We start from the raw sequence: 21,633 nt of genomic DNA, 5'->3' as shown, positions 1-21,633 counted from the left end.
AAGCAGCATTAACCATCCCAATATGCTAGGCAGCAAAAGAAACTCCTGAGACAATTTTTTTCTTCAAAAGCCATGTGGGTACGGAAGTGGAAAATGCAATTCTAACATTTCATGTGCAAAAAGCTTAAGCTAAATCCCTCCCCTTTCCCCCCTGGTTCTCCCCTGTCCTTTGTCCACCAATTGGTTGAAACTGGGTTATTTTGAGAATGATCTCTCTGCCTCGGACATTCTCAGAGTTGGGGGTGGAACTGTCTTAGGCTTCCAGATGGCACACTTGCATTCCAGAGTTTCCCTCCCAAACCACCCTCACACTCCGATGCCTTCCCTTCCCTCTCCCATTATTGTTGTCTGGTTGCCAATAGGCTGCATAGTGAGCCAACCATGACAGTTTGGCAAAAACATTCAAAGCCATAAACACCATCCAACCCATAAACAAAAACATTTAACAAGTGAAGCTGCCTAACTTCAGAGCCCAAATGCCTGGGGGTGGGGACGGTTATTCTCATATATAAGAATTTTGGTTTCAAAAATTTTTAAAGCCAAAATGTCTTTAAGCTGTCTAATAAATTATTTGTTGGAGTTATAGCTTACCTTTTATTCAGGAACTGAGGGAGGGATACAAATGCTTTTCCTTCCTATTTTCCCCACAACCTCAATCTTTATGAGATATTTTGAGGCATAAGTAGTTCACTCTATTTGTGATAACCCTAGCAGAAGGAGCAGAAAAATAGTAAAAATAAGGGACTTAATTTTCCTATCACTGTTTATCTCTGGGTACTGGTTACCTCAGAACTGTAGGTGTCATGGTTCTGACAGAAACTCTTCATAGAACTTGGAGGCATTGTTTACCTTAAAAAATCTTGTCTGTGCCCCTGACTTAGGGATTATGAGTTTGGCAGGCAGTGAGAAAGGTGCGACATGTTGACTCACTATTGGGTCGTTCTCTCCTTCGTCATCGCTGTCCAAAGAGGGAAGAGCGGGGGCCGGAGCAGTCTGAGTCCCGGCATCCTCCTGTGTGGGGGATGAGACCTAGGCAATAGGTTCCTGTGTGATCCAGTTGGATTTCTGTTTGGTAGGCTGCTGGGCAGGTTTCTTTCTTGCTGCTGGTCCCGGTCTGCTCTGCTGTTGAGGGTAGAGGACTGGACAGTTAGCTGCTCAATGTCCCTGCTGTCCTCTTCAGAAGCACTTGATTGGTGGGCCTGCAGGAGGCCTAGCTCTTTTAGCAGTTGCAGCAATTGGAAATTTTCAGGTGTTTGGTTGCCGTTTGGGTTGCTCTGGCTTTGGCTTGGCTACAGGTGGGGGAGGCCTCTTATAGCAGGTGAGCTGAACATCTAGTTTTACTGCTGCCTGGTACCATTCTTGCAGCTGATCAGGTACTGCTCAATAGATGCAGGCCTGAGAGAGGTGAGCATCTAACACTTCCCTGAAGTGATGGATTATGGACTGCTCAGACCACTTCTCTATCCAACCGGCTAACTTGCGTAACTCTTGTATGTACTCCAGGGCAGGCCTGCTGGCTTGTTTTATCTTATGGATTTGTTCTTCTGCTTTGAGGGCAATGGATGGGTCCTCAAATCTTTTTCTCAGTCTTAGGAGGAAAAGGTGGGGTCCCCCAATTTGGGGCTTGCTCATTATATAAATTATTCAGCCATTTGTATGCCTCTCCCTCTAAGCTGGACATAAACACATTGACCATAGCAGCTGGGTCCGGGTAGAGATAGGCCCAGCAGTTCAAATGAGAGCACACTTGGTTGAGAAAAAAAATCAGTTTCTCTGGGTCCCCATCGAAGGTTGCTCTGAAAGGTGGAGCAGTCATTGGTTACTGGGGCCCCCACTGTGGCTGTTGCACTCCCAAGTTGCTGCTGATCCCACCTTGGGTGCTTATACAATGGTTGCTAGGCTCCCCACTGTGGCTGTTGCACCCCTAGTTGCTGCTGGCCCCACCCTGGCTGTTGCTGCACTCCCAGGGGTTGCTGTCCAGGTGGTGCTGCTGTTGTCCTCCCTGCTGCTGGTCAGCAGGGAGGTGTGGTGCCCTCTGCTGCTGTAGGCCCCTCAATGGTTGTTGGATGGGTAGGGGTTGCTGCCATCCCCCCTGCTGTTGGTCTGCCGGGAGCTTGTTATCTTCAATTGTAGGGCCCCCTGCTGCCTCAGAAGGGGTTGTTGCTGGATCTCCTTCATTTGCGGACCCATCAGTAGTTGCTGTAGGAACCTACAGTGACCAACCTACAATGACCAACCTCCTTGCCATGGTTGTCCTCCCACCAGTTGCTGATCTCCTGGCTTCCGCACCACCCCAAGCTGTTGCAAGGCATCTATTAGCTGCTACAAGCTCAGGGATTGCTGATCTTCCACCTGTGGGGGCTGCCATACTCCCCATTGCTGCAGGGGGCCTAGACTGGGTGATCGATATGAACACCGGTCTGGGGATTGGCTGTTCCGGAGACTGAAGCTGTCTCTCTTTGTGGGGCTGGAGGCCCTGGAAGGGGACTTCAGGGGCTGGAAGGCTGTCTGATCTGCAAAGGAGGGGCTGGAGGCTTCTCTCAGCAGGAGTTGATTTCCACTTCTCATGTCTAGCTCTTCAAATCTTTCCACTGACTGACTATGAGCTGTAGACAGGTATTTCCACTCACCCGAATCCTCAGTGGCAGATGATCTGGTAGCTCTCCACCGGTCTGGGGAATGTGATATGCAGGAATCCCTTTGTGGTAGCTTAACCTCTTTTGCCTTTGAAGCCCTTGAGGGTGGCAAGGCCATCTTGAGGCATCTGGAGTCTCTGCTGGGCTGGGCCCAATCTGATAACCAGATCAGCTGTCCCAACAGCTTGGGTTTTGTCCCCACCTGGGAGGCCTGCAAAAGCTCTTTCTCCACCCGTGTGCTGGCTGTCGCTCCTCTCCCTGGGATAGTAGCTGCTGCCAGGATGCTAGATTCAGGCAATTTCTCTTTCTCCATGACGAAATCTTCCCTGAATCTTTGCCAGCTTATTCCTCAATGCTAAGGACAGTGACTGGGGCTCAGGACCCCTAGATAGTTAGGAAAGTTGGAGATTTTGGCTTAATGTTATGGTTCCGACAGATGAAACTCTTCAAAGAACTTCAAGGCATTGTTTACCTTAACGAATCTTTATTCGAGTAGCATGGCATCAGCACGTACATGGTTGAAACCAAAATCTGAATTCCCCTTCCCTGAACACATAGTATCAAAGCACAATTCTCTTCTCTAATTTACAGTCATAAATCACATTCTCTAATTAGTTGAAATGCAGTTTCCCTCCAGTTCTCCAACCCACCATTTTTTATCATTTCTTATTTCAAACAGCCTTGAATCATGCACTACTATGATATTGTTATGTCTAACTAATTCCCATACACATTCTACCTCCCCCATCCCAGTATCATATAATTCTAACTCTAAGAGTAACACACAAGTTAAACAAAAAGGCTGCTTCTCCATATATTGTCAAAGCAAGAACATTAGATCTTAGCAGCGTTGACAGTAGGCTTCAGGGAGAGGAACTGGTTTGACTCTTATCCCAACAATGAATACATGATAAAGACAGATATGGATAGAATGGATGGAAAGATAGATTACTAAACAGATAATTAGATGGATGGATGAAAGTGTATGGATGGAATTTGTCACTTTTTCTGGGATATAGTTTGTGATTGCAAAATATGTGTTTCTAATTTATTTTGACTACTATCAGAATTATTGAGAAATAAATTTATGATTTAGGGTTTGCTTTTTTCTTTGAAATATAAGCAGATACTTGCTTTATATTTCCTATTACTATATTATTTATACTGTACAGAATGCTCAGTATTATTGGTTTGCTGCTCTTGAAGAATGCACTGCAAGAGAATGCTTTTTATGAAGTTGTTTTATCTGAAGGAGCAGGGATAAAAGGAAACAATTCTAAAACATGCTAAAAGTAATGAAATTCATTCACAAGCAACGATAAACCAGAAGTTAAATCAATTCTGCTTTATAATTCAGAAGCCCAACCATTTTTCTCATTCCTAATTTCAACAGGGGTGATGATTTATATCAACTAGAAAATAACAGAAGCAAAGTATTAGTATTGTTTTACAGTCTTGTTATTTGTCTAAAAACTATATAATTGAAGGCAACTGATTTCAGACTTTGCCTTGTTAGAGGACTAATAAGCCTGGAGCATCTTGCCCCTATAGAATCTAAGGAAGGTGATTGGTCTGTTAGAGAACTCAGATCCAACTTAGCTGCTCAGCTAACTAGACGAATCCATTTTGGCAACTGAGATGTTCCTCCTTTTGGAACTTCAAAATAAGAAATTTGGATTGTTTAGCAGTTTCAAGAGGAGGCACTACCTCGAGTTAACAAATGCCTTTTGTAATACTGAAAAGAAATCTGCTGAATAATCTAAACTTCACTCTCATTTACAGGAAGAATATTTTGAGAAGCAGTGTATGCATTTCACATCTTTATTTCTGTATGGCTCATTTATTGCATAAATGTACTCTAAATTGAATCTTGCTTCTTCTCTCATAGCATTTCAATCTCTGTTTAAAACCTACTTCTTTACCACAAGATATGTTCATTTAAAAATCTCTTTAGTACTGATTTAAGTAATGTTATAAATAGATTTTAATTTAACTGAAATGGGGTTCATTGAACCATTCTGACCCCTGCTTTGTGTTGTATGGTGATTTGCTATATGAGGTAATTGTACATTGGGTGACTTTGCGGAAGTTGTTCTCTTTCACAGAGTAGTTGATGTGTAGAAAAATAGAAGAAACAATGTTATGACTGTTATCTTGAAGCCTTCTTTAAAGACAGGATATTTATCTCTCTATATATTTGATATATATCACATATGTAAATAAATGACATGGTTGATGCCTTATTATAGGGAAAGTGTTGCCAGCAGTTTTGATTGAGACTGAGGTGTACCCTATTCTTAAAAAGCTTTTCTTCCATCCACAAGTGCTAGATAAACTCCTTGTCTCAAACTTTCCCTTTTTAGATCAGTTTGTTAAGATACTTGGAGAAGATGGGCCAACTATGGATTATCCTGGAGAAACGTGGAGATAGAATTGATCCCTCTCTGTGCATGACCTTTATTGGAACTTGGATGTTATCCTGGTAGATCATCTGTGTGAATTCAGAATAAATGAAATCCCTTCTTTAGTAGATGGATCCATTTGATAGGAGTTAATAGAAGTTGGCCTATGATTTTTAATATATCTTTCTCTCTACATGAAGCTGTCTCAAGAGATCAGTCACTGTTTTGGAGATTGATATCATTAGTAGGCAGAAGATACCCAGTATAAATGTCCACTCTGGATCTCACTGAAGATTCTATGGAGGTTTTGATGGAAGTTGTGAGGGTTTGTATGAGACAAAATTAACTAAAATAGAGCCAGAACAAGACAGAGCTATTGTTTCCATATTGGGATTCTCACTGTGATCCAGTGTTGTTTTGATGGGGGATGCTACCACAGAATCAGATCTATGACTTAAGGACATTTTGTATACATGGTTCATGTTTGAACAGTTGATGGGGGCCATGATACGGGATTCATCTCCACTTTCAGCTGGTGTGCTAATTGGAACCTCTACCTAAACAAAAAAGATCTTGCTACTGTGGCTCATGCTTTTATCACTATCTATCTGGAGCATTCTGATATACTTAGGGCTGTCTTTAAAAAGTATTTAGAAAGTGCAAATGACCCAGAATGCAGTATCTTACTAATAACTTTCCGGATGCAGTTTAAAGTGCTGTTTTTCACTTATAAAGCCCTCTATTGCGAAAGGGGTTTTTCCACGGACTGGAGGGTGCGTGGTTTTGTGTGCTCCCTGCATCCCGCAGATGGGGCTTTATTTGTTTCTGCGGACCAGTTGCTGGCATGCCATGGACCAGTACTGGTCCATGGACCGGGGGTTGGGGACCCCTGCTCAAGACAGTATTCCCCAGGTATAATTGCCCGACCTAAGTAGCATTTCTGGAGAAACTACTTATGGTTCCTAACTTTTTGGAGCTGAAAGGAACTGACAGCAAAACACACTGCTTCTTTTTCTCTTATATTAAATACTTACAAAAATGCATCCATTTTTTTCTGGCTGTTTGCCAGACGGTTTCTTTATGCCCCTTTTCTTCAGGGTCAGCTTTAAGAGTCTTGGTAGCATAGTTCTTTGATATAAAAAAAACAAGCTACTGGTAGAAAAGAATATACCGTATGTAGTTTAGGGTTGATCAATCAAGAAGCAAACAAACCCCAATCAAGAAACTACCAACTTAGACAAACAGGCTAACAGTAAACAACAGCCTAATCAAGGAATCACCAAGACTATCCTACCAACACTGACAGGACAAGCCACTAATCCAAATAGAGTAAACCCCAATTGCCTCTAGCACTGAACTAGTTTGGTAATGAAACATCCATAAAAAAAACAACCAAGCTCAAAGAGCACCAAGGACCCCACAGACAAATCAGCTTGCACAATTTTGGGTTTTATGTCAGTTATGCCTGTTTCTGAATTGGGAACTCTGCTCACAATCATTCATGTTTAGACATCTTCAGAGTGGACATAATGTACTCTACATGCGACCTGAAGAGTATTTGGATGCTTCAGCTGCACTGTCATGGGCAATTATGTGTGCTCTTAGGATAGCACATGTTACAGCTCTGATCTGTGAGCTGCATTGATTGCCAGTTTGCTTCTGGGTCCAATTCAAGGTGCTGATTTTAACCTTTAAAATTCTTAATGGCATGGGACCAAGTAGGACCATATCTTCCCGATTATATCAGCTTGCGCCATCTGCAGGGACCCATGTTTTGTGGGTCCCAGGCAGCATGCCTTCTTTATGCAATATTCTCTGCTCCACAGACCAACATTAGGTTACCTTCATCCTTTTTGATGTTCCAGAAATCCCCCAAATCCCAGGGAATTAGAGCTGCCTAAATAGCTCCACTACTGAAGTGGATATAGTCACCTAGTGCTTGGAGTTTGCATATATTTTATTTTTAATTAATATATAATGGACTTTTTATATTTTTAAATGCTTGTTTTTTATATCTATTGTTATTTATTTGGTCATTTTACACTCATTATGAGATGAGAAGTAAATAAATAAATAAGATTAATCTTTCTATAATCAACATAAGCTGAAAATACCACTTCAAATTACTAAAGCTTTGATCCTGTTTGATTTCTTTGTTGATGTTCAAAACAACTAATTGACAAAATTTGTCACCCAAAAATGGTAGCCTTAAGCTGGCATTACCATAAAGGTTGCATTCTGAGCAACACTTTTTGCCACACTTTTTGCCAGTGGTGAAATCTACTTTTGTGTCTTAAATCATGTTTGGTGCCTGAATGAGACTGAAATAACAATAAAATAAACAAATATATTTCTGTGTCTTTATATCTAAAGTATTCTTTTTCCCTTTTTATTTTTTTAGGTATGGAAAAATTGTATCTACAAAAGCAATCCTGGACAAAAACACAAATCAGTGCAAAGGTGAGTGAAAAACTCCTACTTGAAAATTCCACATCAGTTTGATTGACTGGTTTGTGTAGCCAAAGTTCAGGCTCTGACAGTGCAATCAACATAATATACAGTATATTGAAAGCATGTTTAATAATGCCAGTTCTTGGAGTTGTACTTCCAGTAACATTGCTCATTATTATTTTTCATTAACAAACAAAATGAAAATCACAAATCAGAACAACTATCAAATTGCTTTGGCAGCCAAGTAAATTACCTTCTAACTACAGTGTCATCTGATCTGAATGATATGATTGGTAATACAAATTTATTTCCTACATATAAATATAAAACTCTTTGAGAGAAAAGCCTTGTTCCATGTTTTATATGTAGATGTCTTTTGCTTCTGTTTTTAGAGAAGAAAATTTTAAATTTGGGGCTCTGGGAGCTCCAGAATTGTGACATGATGCTGTGAAAATATGCTGTTATGTTTTTTACTCTGCATTTATTATAAAACAAAGATTTTCATTTTTTTTTGTCTTCAGAATAATGTTGCAATAGTAGGACCTCATTTGTGCTTATTTAACTTCCTACAAACTTTTAAAAGTACCCATATATAAAAGATCTCAGTAGTTTAATCAGATTTGCAATAGTTTTCTAAGAGGTGATCTCTGCTGGGTATTTGTGTGTGACTGTATTTGTGTGTGAGAGTGTGTGTCTGTGTGTGCAGCTGATGTCCAATATTAATCTTTCTATACCAGACTTTGCTTACCTGATGTCTTCTTGATCACCTTCAGTCTACTTCACCATCTTTAAATAGCTTGGCCATTTGCCATGTTGGCTAGAGATTTTGGAATTGTTATTAAGCATCTGGAAGATACCAAGTTGAGAAAATTCTTCTAAATAGATTGTGAAATGTATGTTTTAAAGGAAGATGATAATTCCACTCCAGCTTATTTTGAGGGCAACAATTGAGAAAAAAATGCATCAATTGTATTTTAGATAGAAAATAGGCAACAATAATACACTTATTTTGTGGCAGAACTCATATTTTAAGTAGGATGATAGGATCTGACAAAAATATTCATATTCTGCTCTTCCATCACATCTTTGCTGAATAAAATATGTATGCTGCCCTTTTGTTGCTATGTTACAATACTTGTTCTTTTTATCAAACTGTGATTAAGAAAACGTTAGTTGATAAGGGCTATAGTTTTAAGATAAGGGACGCGGTGGCTAAGTGGGTTAGGACGCTGAGCTTGTCGATCAGAAGGTCGGCAGTTTGGCGGGTCGAATCCCGAGTGCCGCGTAACAGAGTGAGCACCTGTTACTCGTCCCAGCTTCTGCCAACCTAGCAGTTCGAATGCACATAAAAATGCAAGTAGAAAAATAGGGACCACTACGGTGGGAAGGTAACAGCGTTTCGTGCGCCTTTGGCGTCTAGTCATGCTGGCCACATGACCACGGACATGTCCTCGGACAAGCGCTGGCTCTTCGGCTTTGAAACGGAGATGAGCACCGGCCCCTAGAGTCGGAAACGACTAGCACGCATGTGCGGGGGAACCTTTACCTTTACCTTTATAGTTTTAAGATAGAAACCTAGAGTGCCATATAGATAATCCTACACTTACAACTGTTTATTGATGGTTCAAAGTTACACTTGGGAAAAGTGATTTATGTTCCATCCTTGAAGTTATGATTGCACACCACCTTTGTGGCCATGTGATCACAATTTAGGTAGTTGGCAACTGGCTCACATTTAGAACCATTGCAATGTTTACAATAATGTGATCATGACTGTAGCCAGCTTCTGACAAGTGCAGTCAATTGGGAAAGCTAGATTTGCTTAACATCCATGTGTTTCACTAACTGACCACATGATTCACTTATTAACTCTGATGATTTACTTAAGAACCATAGTAAAATGATTGAAAAATTGGGCTTGGTCATGTGACGATTACTTACTTAATGAATGTGTTGCTTAGTGACCAAAATTCCGATCCAAATTGTGGTGTAAGCTAAGGAGTACCTGTATTAATGTATGACTATTTTTTCGACCTACAGCATTATAGGAGAAAGTTTCCAGCTGGATTATGGTATTCCCAAGATCTTATAGGAAGCACAGTGGCCTCAATTTAAAATGGATCTAAACGTACTCTCTTTGTGATCTAAATCAGGCTTAATCTTATTGTGGAACTGTTATTAACGAAGTCAACAAGAAAAGGCTAACTTAGGTCTAATGACAAGTAAATTATTGCTGAAATATCATTTTAAAAGATCTTTTTTTAAATCACTACAAAATATGCCCTTAAATGTGTAGACTAAGTGAAAATTTTGAGAGAATATTTAGATGATGGGATGCTGAACTCTGCCCCATCTTTCCTCTACAGCTCCATTCTCTTTCCAATATGTTTAATTGTATGCCATTTAGATGGATAGATCATTGAAGGGTAGACAAATACGGAGGAAGTATTGAGTGAAAGATGTAACCAATTAAATTTACAAAGACCTTTTTCTTTACATTTTAGAATTAATGATGTCAGACCCCCCATTTGAATATGTAATCTGTCTCTACGATACTGTGCAGAATAAACTGTATATCTGCCCAACAAATCTATATTTTCAGTTGCTTAAAGGTCTTCACGTTGAACTGTTATTGTTTATAAAGTTAATATGCAAAGACAATTTTTTAAGAAATCAAGATTTGATAGCATTGTCGTTTCTGGCTTGTCTTCACATTTAATCTCATTATGCAGCCTACTTTAATTCTTTTCCCATTGGAAATCCTACTAAATTACTTCTGTAATCATGATGATCATGATATAATTCTCTAGTGAGGATGTGTTTGCTTTTATGCCTTTAGTTGGCATAATGTTATCTGATGATTTGTACACCAAAGAGCAAATAGTTGGAGCACATATGCAAATATACTATTTCCTAGTTACCTAAGACCTAAATGACAGTTTTATCAAGATTATTGCAATCTCACTCAAGTAATATTCAATTTGCACTCTATTGTAAGTAAAACAGTATCTAAAACAGGGGTCCCCAACCTATGGGCCATGGCCCGGTACCGGACCATGGGCTTTTGGCCAATAGGCCGTGGAAGTGGCTGGCCAGTGCATGCGCATGTGGGCGCACATTCTCCCCATTCGTACTAGCATCTGTGGCCCTGTTTGCGTATGTGCGCTGGTGCGAACGGGGACGCTAGCACAGAGGCAGGTGTCTGTGACCCATTTGCACATGCCAAGAGCCAGCCGATTGCCTGAGTGAGATTTATTTATTTATTTATTTATTTATTTATTTATTTATTTATTTATTTAGATTTGTATACCGCCCTTTCCCGAAGGACTCAGGGCGGTTTACAGGGTAATTAAAACAAGAAATACAAAAGTTAAAAACGATTAAAAAAATTACAACAGTCCCTGAAAAGGTAAAAGCCCCCAATTAAAATTAAAATTAAAATTAAAATTCTCAGCCTGGGCCAGAGAGCTCGAAGAGCCAGGTCTTCAGGTCCCGGCGGAATGAACGGAGGTCGGGGGCAGTCCTCAGCTCCACGGGCAGCTGGTTCCAGAGGGCAGGCGCACCCACTGAGAAGGCCCTCCCCCTGGGTGTTACCCGCCGGCAATCTTTTACCGGCGGCACCCTGAGAAGACCCTCCCTGTGGGAGCGCACTGGACGAAGGGAGCTTGATGCCCATTTGTGCATGCATGAACAGGATGTTAGCTGCTGTGAGGGGTGCGTGACCATTCGTGCATGCGCATGATGCCAGCGTATCCTGCATGTGTGAATGGGGCCGCTAGTGCTGTGCCAGTGTGTGTGGCCCTGTGCGTGCACATGTGCACACACCAATTTTGAAGCTGCTTTCCTTCCCTCCAGTCTGCAAGCCCAGAAAGGTTGGAGTCCTCTGATCTAAAAGATGACCTACTTTTATAGGAGTCTGTTTGACCCTACAGGGTTTCATCAGAAAGATTTTGGTAGATACATTTAGGTCTGGGAAAAATCATTCCTTAGGTTTCACATATTCTGTGTTGAGATCTATCCACTAGGTAGCTTAAGTTTAAAGCAGCCCTTGAAAACTGTGTTCTTTATTCACTCTTTTGGTGTATTGCAATTTATGCTTTTTTCTATATATTTTTGTATTACTGTTGCTAATCTTAGCCAGGCTTAGGCATTTTTTTTAAAAAAGTTTATTTACACCTGCAATCCTACATGGCAAATAAAACAATGAGTAGGAGCATGTATTCATGAGAATGCTTCATACATCTGTGCTATTTAGTAACCATATTTTTTAAAATAGTTTTAATTAAAAACTGTCTTGGGAATTTGAAAAGTCTGCTTCTACAATTCAAAAGAATGTAATTCTGATTACTTTCCTCCAGTTTCTCAGTTGTTTTTGTTCCTCTGGTCTGACGGGTTCTGTTTTAATTATTGTTTTAAGATAACTATTTGTGCATTCTGTTATTTATGTCACTATTCACCGCCCTGAGTCCTTAGGGAGAAGGGCGGTATACAAATCAAATAAATAATAAATAAATAAATATCAATAGCAGCTGGTAAGAACAAGATTGAAATATTTGTATTTTATCGGTTGTCAAGCAAGATTAGAATAAAGGTAATAACAAAAGCTGGGAATTGCTGAGAGCAAGAAATGTGAAGAAAGATACAGAGGGGCTAATTCTGGCTGCTCAAGACCAAGCCTTAAGAACAAAACATACAAAACCAGAATTGAGAAGACAGCAAATGCCACCTATGCAAAGAATCTGAAGAAATACTGGACCACTTGGCTAGCTACTTCAAGAAGATCACACAGACTGACTTCAAGTAACAGCATTTTTTAAAAAAATGTACGTATAACAAATAAAGAATATTATTGAATATTTCTATTTAAAAATAAAGAATAAACAAAATTGGACTGGTTGGAAATATTACTTTATTATAAGAGACATGTTTCTTTGTTGTCTTTTCAAAATTTCTAGAAAGCTTGTATTTTCTATGTAAGATACAGATCTTAATTTGAAATCTTATGCTGTTACAAAGGTTAAGTATACCATTTTTAGATAGATTCCAAGCTAATAATTTAGGATGGCCTGAAAATGTTTTCTAAATCATAGAAAATTGCTAATCACAAAATTGAACTGTGGAAACATCAAAGCCATCAGTACTTGGGCTCATCCTGTCATACACCACTGAAATTATTAACCGGACAAGGTGAAATGGACAGTTTGGACTGAAAAACAAAAAACATTTATTATACATTACATTCCCATAGTAATATCCACAAAATTATACCGGTGGCATAGAAATGTGAGTAGATGTTTAGTTCCAAGTCAAACAAACCATCAAACAAAAAAGTGTACAAGCATTAATGCAAGTTAAGAATTGAAATTTACTAAATGTAAAGGGATGCGGTGGCTCAGTGGGTTAGGATGCTGAGCTTGTCAATCAGATGGTCGGCAGTTTGGCGGGTCGAATCCCGAGTGCCGTGTAACAGAGTGAGCGCCTGTAACTCGTCCCAGCTTCTGCCAACCTAGCAGTTCGAAAGCACATAAAAATGCAAGTAGAAAAATAGGGACCACTACAGTGGGAAGGTAACAGCGTTCCGTGCGCCTTTGGCGTCTAGTCATGCCGGCCACATGACCACGGAGACGTCCTCGGACAAGCACTGGCTCTTCGGCTTTGAAACGGAGATGAGCACTGGCCCCTAGAGTTGGAAACGACTAGCACGCATGTGCGGGGGAACCTTTACCTTTACCTAAATGTAAAGGAGACAAAAAGTGAATGTTCAAATGATGTAATAAAAACAGGAACAAAATGCTGGGAAAGAGAAGCATTATATGGGCAATTTCTAAAAAAGATCAGGAGAAAGGCAGTAATGGCCTACAACTGCTACATTAAAAAAGAAACTGCTTGATTTTGGATGCTCAATTACATGCAATTTGAAATAAGCAATCAAGGCATTAGTTTTAAAAAAGTTTTTTTTTAAGATTTAAAGGTGTAAAAATCATCAAATGATTCATTATGCATATTGTTCGAAGAAGCAGAAGTAACAATAGACCATGCACTTAACACTGGAAGACTACCAGGATAGTGAAGAAGATGCACTGAAGCTGTTATACCAGAAAGGCTTACTTACTACTGGAGAAAGTAAACTGGCCTACAAGAAATACCAAATGAAGAACAGAATGGAAGCATGGGAAGACAAAGCATTACATGGTTAGTATATTAAAAAAATAACAAGGAAAGAGAACAAATGCATACACAGCGAGAATTTAGAAGACAGAAACAAATAGCAAATGCCACCTGTACAAAGAATCTGAAGAAACAGTGGACCACTTGGCTAGCTGCTGCAAGAAGATCACACAGACCGATTACAAGTAAAAGCATGACACAATAGCGACAATGGTACAAGAAATATCATTCGCCTACAAGCAAGAACTGATGGGACCATAAAAGTAGAGAAAGTAATAGAAAACGGAGAAGCTTTAGAATTCAAAGAGACAGATACTTGCCACATAATATCCCAGACTTAATACTTGTCAATAAGAAAAACAAAAAAGTCTGGATAGTGGACATGTAGACAATAGAAGGGAAGAGAAAGTAGAACGATTATGGCAAAATCAAGCAAAGATAGTACCAATAGTAATGGGTGCCTTGGATGCAATCCCAAAATAACTGGAGCAACCACTTGAACACTATTGGCATTGACAAATTCGCCATTAGTCAATTGCAAAAGGCGGCCTTACTAGGAACTGCTTCCATCCTGTGACGATATCTGTAATACCATCATACATCCATATCTGCCTATCCCAGGTCCTTGGTGAGGACTTAATATGTAGCCAAAATGCCAGATACAGTCTGAATATCCTGCTGACTGTGCAACAAAATAATAACAACAACAACAACAACAAGCCTGCTACCTTTCCAAGAATATGAAAATATTAATTTCTTCACCTGAGTATATCTCTGGAAATAATCCTAAAAAATGACAGTGAATTTCCAAACTTCCTGCCTTGGAACATTGCCTTGAAATTTGTTTCTCTTGGAGAAATGTTTGTGGGAAAGATACAAAATACATGAGTTGTGTACTGAGAATACATACTTAACTAAGCAGTGCAACTGTTCTCTAAAGTTCACTTTTGCCAGTATAAACTTAAATTTCAATCCTTAACATAAATAAAAATAGATTTCTATTATATAATGAGGCTGTGGCAGGGATAACGTTTACGTGTGTAACACAAATATTACTGTGGTGGAATCCTTGCTGCTCTCTGAGCTTGGTGGTTTTTTGTCAAATGTTTCATTATCAAATATGTAACTTCATCAGTGTTAGTTTGATAGAGACATAACCTTTTGGGATCTAAAATAACAATGATGTCAGTCATAAGTCCTGTGCAGGAGGATATAACTATTTTAAAATATACATCTTTATTTCAGAAACAATTCTGAATATATCATGAAAGATTTTTATTTGTTGTAAGGGAGTCCATTAGGGGATGCCTCTTGATGAAATTTCTCAGATGAGATTCTCTTTCTGGGGTGGCGTGCATACTAATTGACACATAATTGCAGCAATCAAGCATTCTATAATAAAACTACATTAGCAAAACAAGAGCTGTCATGGTAGAAAAAAGCAATATATCCAATTACATTTGTGGAAAGCAAAAATTAAAAACAGATATAAGGTCTATTCAGATTTTGAAACTTGAAAAAATGCTGAATGGGATGTAACATCTAAGTTGGTGAGGCATTTTAATTTATAGTTGATTTTCCCTTCTACTAAAATCATGTCTTAAAAGTACTGTATAGCATATTCCAGTCCAGAGTTTTATTATGATGTGTATGTGCTTGGATGTGTATTCATTCTTCCTACAGGCTTTTAATATAATGAAGTGTTTAGAGCAGAGAGAATGTGTAGTGGAGATTTCACTATACGGTTTCCATACCTCATAGCAATGGAATACAGGATTGTTCATCTGCCAGATATATGAGCCCATTTCTTAGAGGATGATTTACTGCCATCTGTGCCTGGCTTTTCAAGCGCTTTATAATGGCATGCATGCCAGTTTTATTTCCTGGCTTAATCGGGAACTCCAACTGCCCTGCATTTCTCTTTAGAAGCCAAAAATAATTTGATGTGGGAAATTAAAGATTTTACATAGTACCCATTTCTTCACATTCAAACCACCAGTTTGTGAATAGCAATATTTGTGCAAGCTAAATGGAATAATTCACATGGAAAGAGAAAGGCATCACTTGGGTCAGGGGAACATTAAAGCATGAGGTAGTACAAATAATCTTAGATTGTGAGGTTAGGAAACAATTTAACAGTTTGGGCGACTCCACAAAGCCAGTGGGTCTAGGATAACTTGCTGTAGCCAACTCACCATGGCCAACTCACTGAAGGACAGGAGTTACACTAATATCGAAGAAATGGTGGAATAGAATCAATAAAGAAAGGGTGTCAAAGGAGGGGCAGAATGAAATGTGAATGATAAAAACTAACATATTTTTAATTATTTTAAATAATTAAATTGAATTATTGAATTGTCCTCTGGTGAGTTGTCTTGTAGTGAGTTGACCATGGAGAGCTATCCCATTCTGAAGCCAGCTTCTGAGGATTGAATGCACTTGACAACTACATGTTGCACAAACAATTTTTGGAAAAAGGCAAGGTAGGATTTATCAAGAGGAAGAACTCCACCTTCAACATGTGCCAGGGGTTCTCCTGATTTCTTTCTTCTTTCTTTTTCCATGTTTTCTTTTTATGTTTTATATATAGGTTATATATCGTTACAGTAGTCTAACCGGGAGGTCACGAGCGCATGAGTGACTGTGCGCAAGGCATCTCGGTCCAGATAGGGCCGCAACTGGCGCACCAGGCGAACCTGGGCAAAAGCCCCCCTGGTCACGGCTCCTATATGATCTTCAAAACTGAGCCGCGAATCCAGGAGGACACCCAAGTTGCGAGCCCTACCGACGGGGGGTAATGTATTGGGCTTTGTTTTACTAAGTGTATCGCGTGGGTTTGATTACTAGAAGGTTGCTTAAGCAGGGAAACTGGCTGACAGCTCCCAGCTCCTCAGACAACCCATCTCCAGTGCAGCCATTGGCTGCTTCTAGGGTGGCAAGAGGTTGCTTTAAACCTATTGGCTGCCACCTAGAGGCCAATGTATAAATAGCTGCATTCGCAGCCCTGTTCCCCAGTTCGGTTCCTGCAAGCAATAAAAGATTGTTTCTGACTGAACTCACTTGCCTTGTCTCTTCACTCAAGCAAAGAACCCAGTACACAACAACAGGTATCTAAGTCTATGGCCATAGGTGCAATCCACTTAAGGTAGCTTGTTCAGCAACCATTCAAAGTAATGATTATGGAGATTCTCAGTCATCCAGTTCATGGTTTCCCCAAAGGCGCTTTTCCGAAAGGCAACTTTTTCAAGGAAAAAAAATATCAAGAAATTTGAAATAATGGCATCATTATCGCACTGAATGGACTTACAGCCATTCCCCCAGGTTTCAGCTGTTGCAGTACATCTGCAATCACACGATCAAAATTTGGGTGCTTGGCAATGTGCATATGCAGTACTTATGATTACAGAAGTACTTCAACTTTCCTCCTCTGCCTATCTCTCTCCTTATTTATGTACTTTTGGTTCTTTGCACTCTGCAGCCATTGATGCCTTAGATGACCTTTGCTCTTTTCTTTCTCCTATTGCTAAGCATGCCCATCCTGGCTCTTTTGAGGCAGCTGCTGGCCACATGAGGCTTTCTTCTTAAAGTCATGCCTGGCATTTTCCTTGTGAGACCTGGGAAAAATGGAAAAAGTATCCAGCAGCTGCCTCATGAAGATCCAGTGCAGACACATCTCATCAGCGATAGATCCAAGAAGATTGCAAAGGTCAGCTGGGACAATGAAACACAGGATGACAGGCCTAAGGTAGTGACCACAGTTTAGCTGGGACTGGGTTAGAGTGGCTGCAGCTTCCTAGGCTGACAAAAAACTCCTTTTCCCCACTTTACAGACTGGATGGGATTGGATATTGTATTGCACTGTTGCTCAGGAACTTCTTGCATCCCTAGAGCCACAGTGCACAAAGAAGCCTCTGAACCCCAGCCTATTTGGCCAGGCTCTCATCTCTTGAGATTGCGCAGATGCATATACAAATCCTGCATTTTCTTTGCTCAGATTTCCTGACCTTTTGTCACACTGCAGCACCCCCACTAAACATGAATGCAGCCTTTCCTGGGCCCCCAGGGCCACCACCATCTTCCTATAGCATACCTGTGCTCCTTTTATGGAATTGCATTTCTTCTCACATAATGACCCATATATCTGTAGTTTCAACAGCAGCTACCACTGCCAGGATTGTCATTGCTAAAGGCTGTAACATGGCTCTCTATGATTATATTACTTGTTGTTGTTGTTGTTGTTAGTTGCGAAGTCGTGTCCGACCCATCGCAACCCTATGGACAATGTTCCTCCAGGCCTTCCTGTCCTCTACCATCTTCTGGAGTCCATTTAAGCTCACGCCTACTGCTTCAGTAACTCCATCCAGCCACCTCATTCTCTGTCGTCCCCTTCTTCTATTGCCCTCAATCTTTCCCAGCATTAGGCTCTTCTCCAGTGAGTCCTTCCTTCTCATTAGGTTATATTACTTAGCAATGGAAATTCCAACCGTAATTGTCGTTCTTAAGTCAACAACAAATATTGTGCCACCTGAGTTAACTTTCCTGGTGTTTATCGCTTTCAATGTTTTCTTACCACTTGAATCGACGTTCTTCGTATCTAAATATTTTATGGTTGAACTAGTACTTTGTTTTTGCTTTGGAAAATATAATTCAAAATTGCCTACTCTTGCCAAATGATGATAATCAAAGAGTTGCCGTAGCATTTTGTTGTTCATAGTAATGAGACATTGGACTCATTTTTATTCAGCTTCTCAAAGACCTTGATAGCCAGATATCGTTTGATGGTGCTAAAGATAATGTTGCAGAGTGTAAAGCTGTTCCTAATAACCTGACTTTTGTATTTGATTGATGGTACTTTTATTAATATCAATGTTCAAGTGGTGCTCCAGATGTTTTGGGTTTGCACCCATGGCAATTGCTGTTGTTAATATTTTTGCTTTCTTTTGCCAAGGTCATTCTAATTCTGTTTGCAGATTTTTGTATTTTTTATGTTTTTCAGTTTTTCATCTTCTATTTTTCTGTTTTTAACTGCTACCATCTCCATTTTCCAGACTTTTTAATCTTCTTATCAACAGTTGTTAAATCTGGAGTGTTATGTGCAGGTGTCTGTCTATTGGAATTTTAAAGTCCCAGAGCACTTTAGCACTTTAGCCTATGTTGTGAATCCACTAGATCTTGCTTTTAGGCAAATGTTATTTCTTGCAGATTTTCCAGTGAACCATTGTTGCTACTTTGTCATGCCATTGTTTGCAATCATTCTGTGAGATTTTTCTTTCAATAACTAAGTGGTCCAATGTTTCTTCAGCTTTTTTTGTACAGGCATAATTTCTTGTCTGTCCTTGCATTAATTTTTCTTAAAGTTTGGTCTTGGGCAACCAGAATCAGTTCCTCTGTCTCTTTTTTCAATTTTCCTGCTCTTAGCCATTGCCAGGTCTTGTTATCTGCTTTGTCTATTATTTTTTTAATGTATTGGTCATGTAATGTTATGGTTCATCGTATAGTCATCACAGATGTTCAGATTAGATTTGGCATTTTTGCATGCCTATCAAGTCCTTTCCAAAGTTCTGGGATAGGCCGATGTGAATGTTTGATGGTGTTACAGATGTTGTAGCAAGGTGTAAGCTGTTTCAAGTAAAGCTGCCTTTTATAATTGACTGAGGGTGAATTTGTCAAGCCAATGGTGTCCAAGTGGTACTCCAATTGTTTTGGGATTGTACTATTGGTACTACTTTCTTTTGCCACAAATATTTCTATTTGTATGTTTTTGTGTTTTTGTTATTTTCTCCAGTTCTATTATTATAATATTACGTGTTTTTCACAATTGTGCATATTCAATAGAAGTACTTATTCTGAGATAATAAATTCATCAATCAACACAATTAAAAAATATGGTACATTTATCAGTATTTGCACATGTTTTTTTTTCATGTTTTTAGTATTAACTGCAAATATATTCCAATAAGTTTATTTTTCCATCTACAGTACTTTAGGTAATAATGCATCAAAATAGTTTGGAAGAAGAGGGATTGATTTTCTTTCAAAGGTAATAGATATTTATAGTATGTTTCATGATTTTTTAAAAAAATGTCTTGGCAGATATGATATTAGTTTTAGTGGAGGACTGTTTTGAATTGCAGATAGGTTTACTCTCTCCTTGATACTTCTTTGATATATCTGATTATTTATATTTCAAAATGACATTTTTTTATTTAAAATACCATTACCTGATTGTTGGTTCCATGAGTTTTATCTGAAGCATAAAAATCATGCCTTTGCTCCAGGATTCATGCTGCCAGTTTCTATAATGCCAACTGTGATTTAGAAGCAGCCAGGGCTTTTTTTCTCATAGAACGCTCAGAATGGTGTTCTGGCACCTTTTTTTTGCAAAAAAAAAAAAAGCTCCCTCTATTGGCTTTAGGAGTAGGCAATCTTGGCTCTATTTTATGACTCAAGGACTTCAACTCCCAGAAATCCTGAGCCAGCCACGCTGAGGGGAAAGAGAGAGGTTTCCAAGCTGAGCCATGCTGGCTCAGGAATTCTGGGAGTTGAAGTCCTTGAGTCATAAAAGAGCCAAGGTTGCCTACCCTGCACTAGAGGAGGACATTAAAATTATTTACAAGGTTACTCTTTAGGAACTAAACTTTTAGAATCTAAAACAGCTAATTCAAAAAAGCCAACAGGAAAGAACCTCACATTTTTCACCTGCTTCTGTCTTTTGGAAGGTAAAATTAAATAACAAAATAATCTATTTCCTATGTTAACATCTCTGCAATGAAATCAATAAAGGTAACAGGAAAGAAATGAGAAACATTTTTCTCAATGTAATATGTCTAATTTAGCTGATGCTAGAAAAAAATCTTTTGTAAATACTCTTGAAAACTATTTTGAATCTATAACCATCTATTACAACTAAACCACTTTAAATTAAACAATTCTTAAGAATGAAATATTCTTAATTTGGACTTTACTTTTACTGTTTGGACTATTGTGTGTTTTGAAAAATAGATTATTTAGAATCTAGTTATGTTGCACTTCAGTTTAAATAATTAACCTAGTATATACATAACAATATATGATGTTTTCCATGGTGAGCTTAACATCAATAACAACATTTATTAAAAACGCTAAAATAATTTCTGGTGGTATTATCTGTACATTAAAATTTTGTTTAGTCACAATCTTTCACTTTTCACATTCTGGATAAGCAGTGGTCATGTATCCTAGCAAAAGATGTTACATATGTGCATAAGTGTAGTCAGTAGCATATGCCTTTTTAAAAATATCAAACATGCAAAGAAACAAAAATAAGTCCAAAATATCTGTATTACATCCAGAAATGCCAACTTTGCAACCAATATTTCTCATCCATAAGTATGGCACCCTAAGGATACCTGCATACATGCAAATGCTTCTCTGGGATCAGTAACACAGCAGGGATTGCTTTTTCCTTCCAGTAACAGATTGCTGGGAAATACCAAACATGGTCTTGAGAATTCCAATGTTTGTTACAATTTTTTCTGGATGTGGTTGGAAAGAGGCTGTTTGGCGCCAGAGACCACTGCCACGAGGAACACAGCTCTGGGTCGGGGTTTGGAGCAGCTCCGGGTGGGGGCTGAGCATGGCCATGGTGTGGCAACTGCGGGGAGGGGAATCCCCACAGCGGCTGTGGGGAGGGGAATCCCCATGGCATGTGGCTTCAAGCCACAGGGCGGGGGTGCAAAGGGCGGGCGGCGACACTGTAGCAAGATACCGGCATTGCTCCTAGTGACAGCACCTCTGAGTTCCGGCACCTTTTTTTTAGAAAAAAAGCACTGGAAGCAGCATACCATAAATAGCAAGTATTCCTCCAGAAAGGAATCCACCCTCTTCTGTTCTTCTTTCTGCCTTAGAAGCTCATATACTCCTGGGCTTCACTCATATTCTTTAGTCTTTGCCTAAGTGAGACCCAACCATGTCTATTCTGTCTCAGCTCTTCAATT

The 21,633-nt window shown here is 39.3% G+C and overlaps 1 protein-coding gene across 1 annotated transcript in view; it reads left to right on the top strand.

Annotated features, from left to right (window-relative positions):
• RBMS3 (RNA binding motif single stranded interacting protein 3) overlaps positions 1-21,633 on the top strand; it is a gene marked incomplete at its 3' end in the record, with an annotated part of 509,930 nt that overhangs the window by 175,489 nt on the left and 312,808 nt on the right. The window contains exon 3 of the mRNA XM_081344341.1: positions 7,440-7,498. Within this exon, the coding sequence (XP_081200467.1) occupies positions 7,440-7,498 (59 nt within the window). The remainder of the gene's footprint in view (positions 1-7,439; positions 7,499-21,633) is intronic.

The sequence above is a fragment of the Vipera berus genome (genome assembly GCF_964194415.1).
Source record: "Vipera berus genome assembly, chromosome: Z".
NCBI classification, from domain to species: Eukaryota; Metazoa; Chordata; class Lepidosauria; order Squamata; family Viperidae; genus Vipera; species Vipera berus.
The sequence above is the reverse complement of the archived record's forward strand: the minus strand, read 5'-3'. Positions and strand labels throughout refer to the sequence as shown.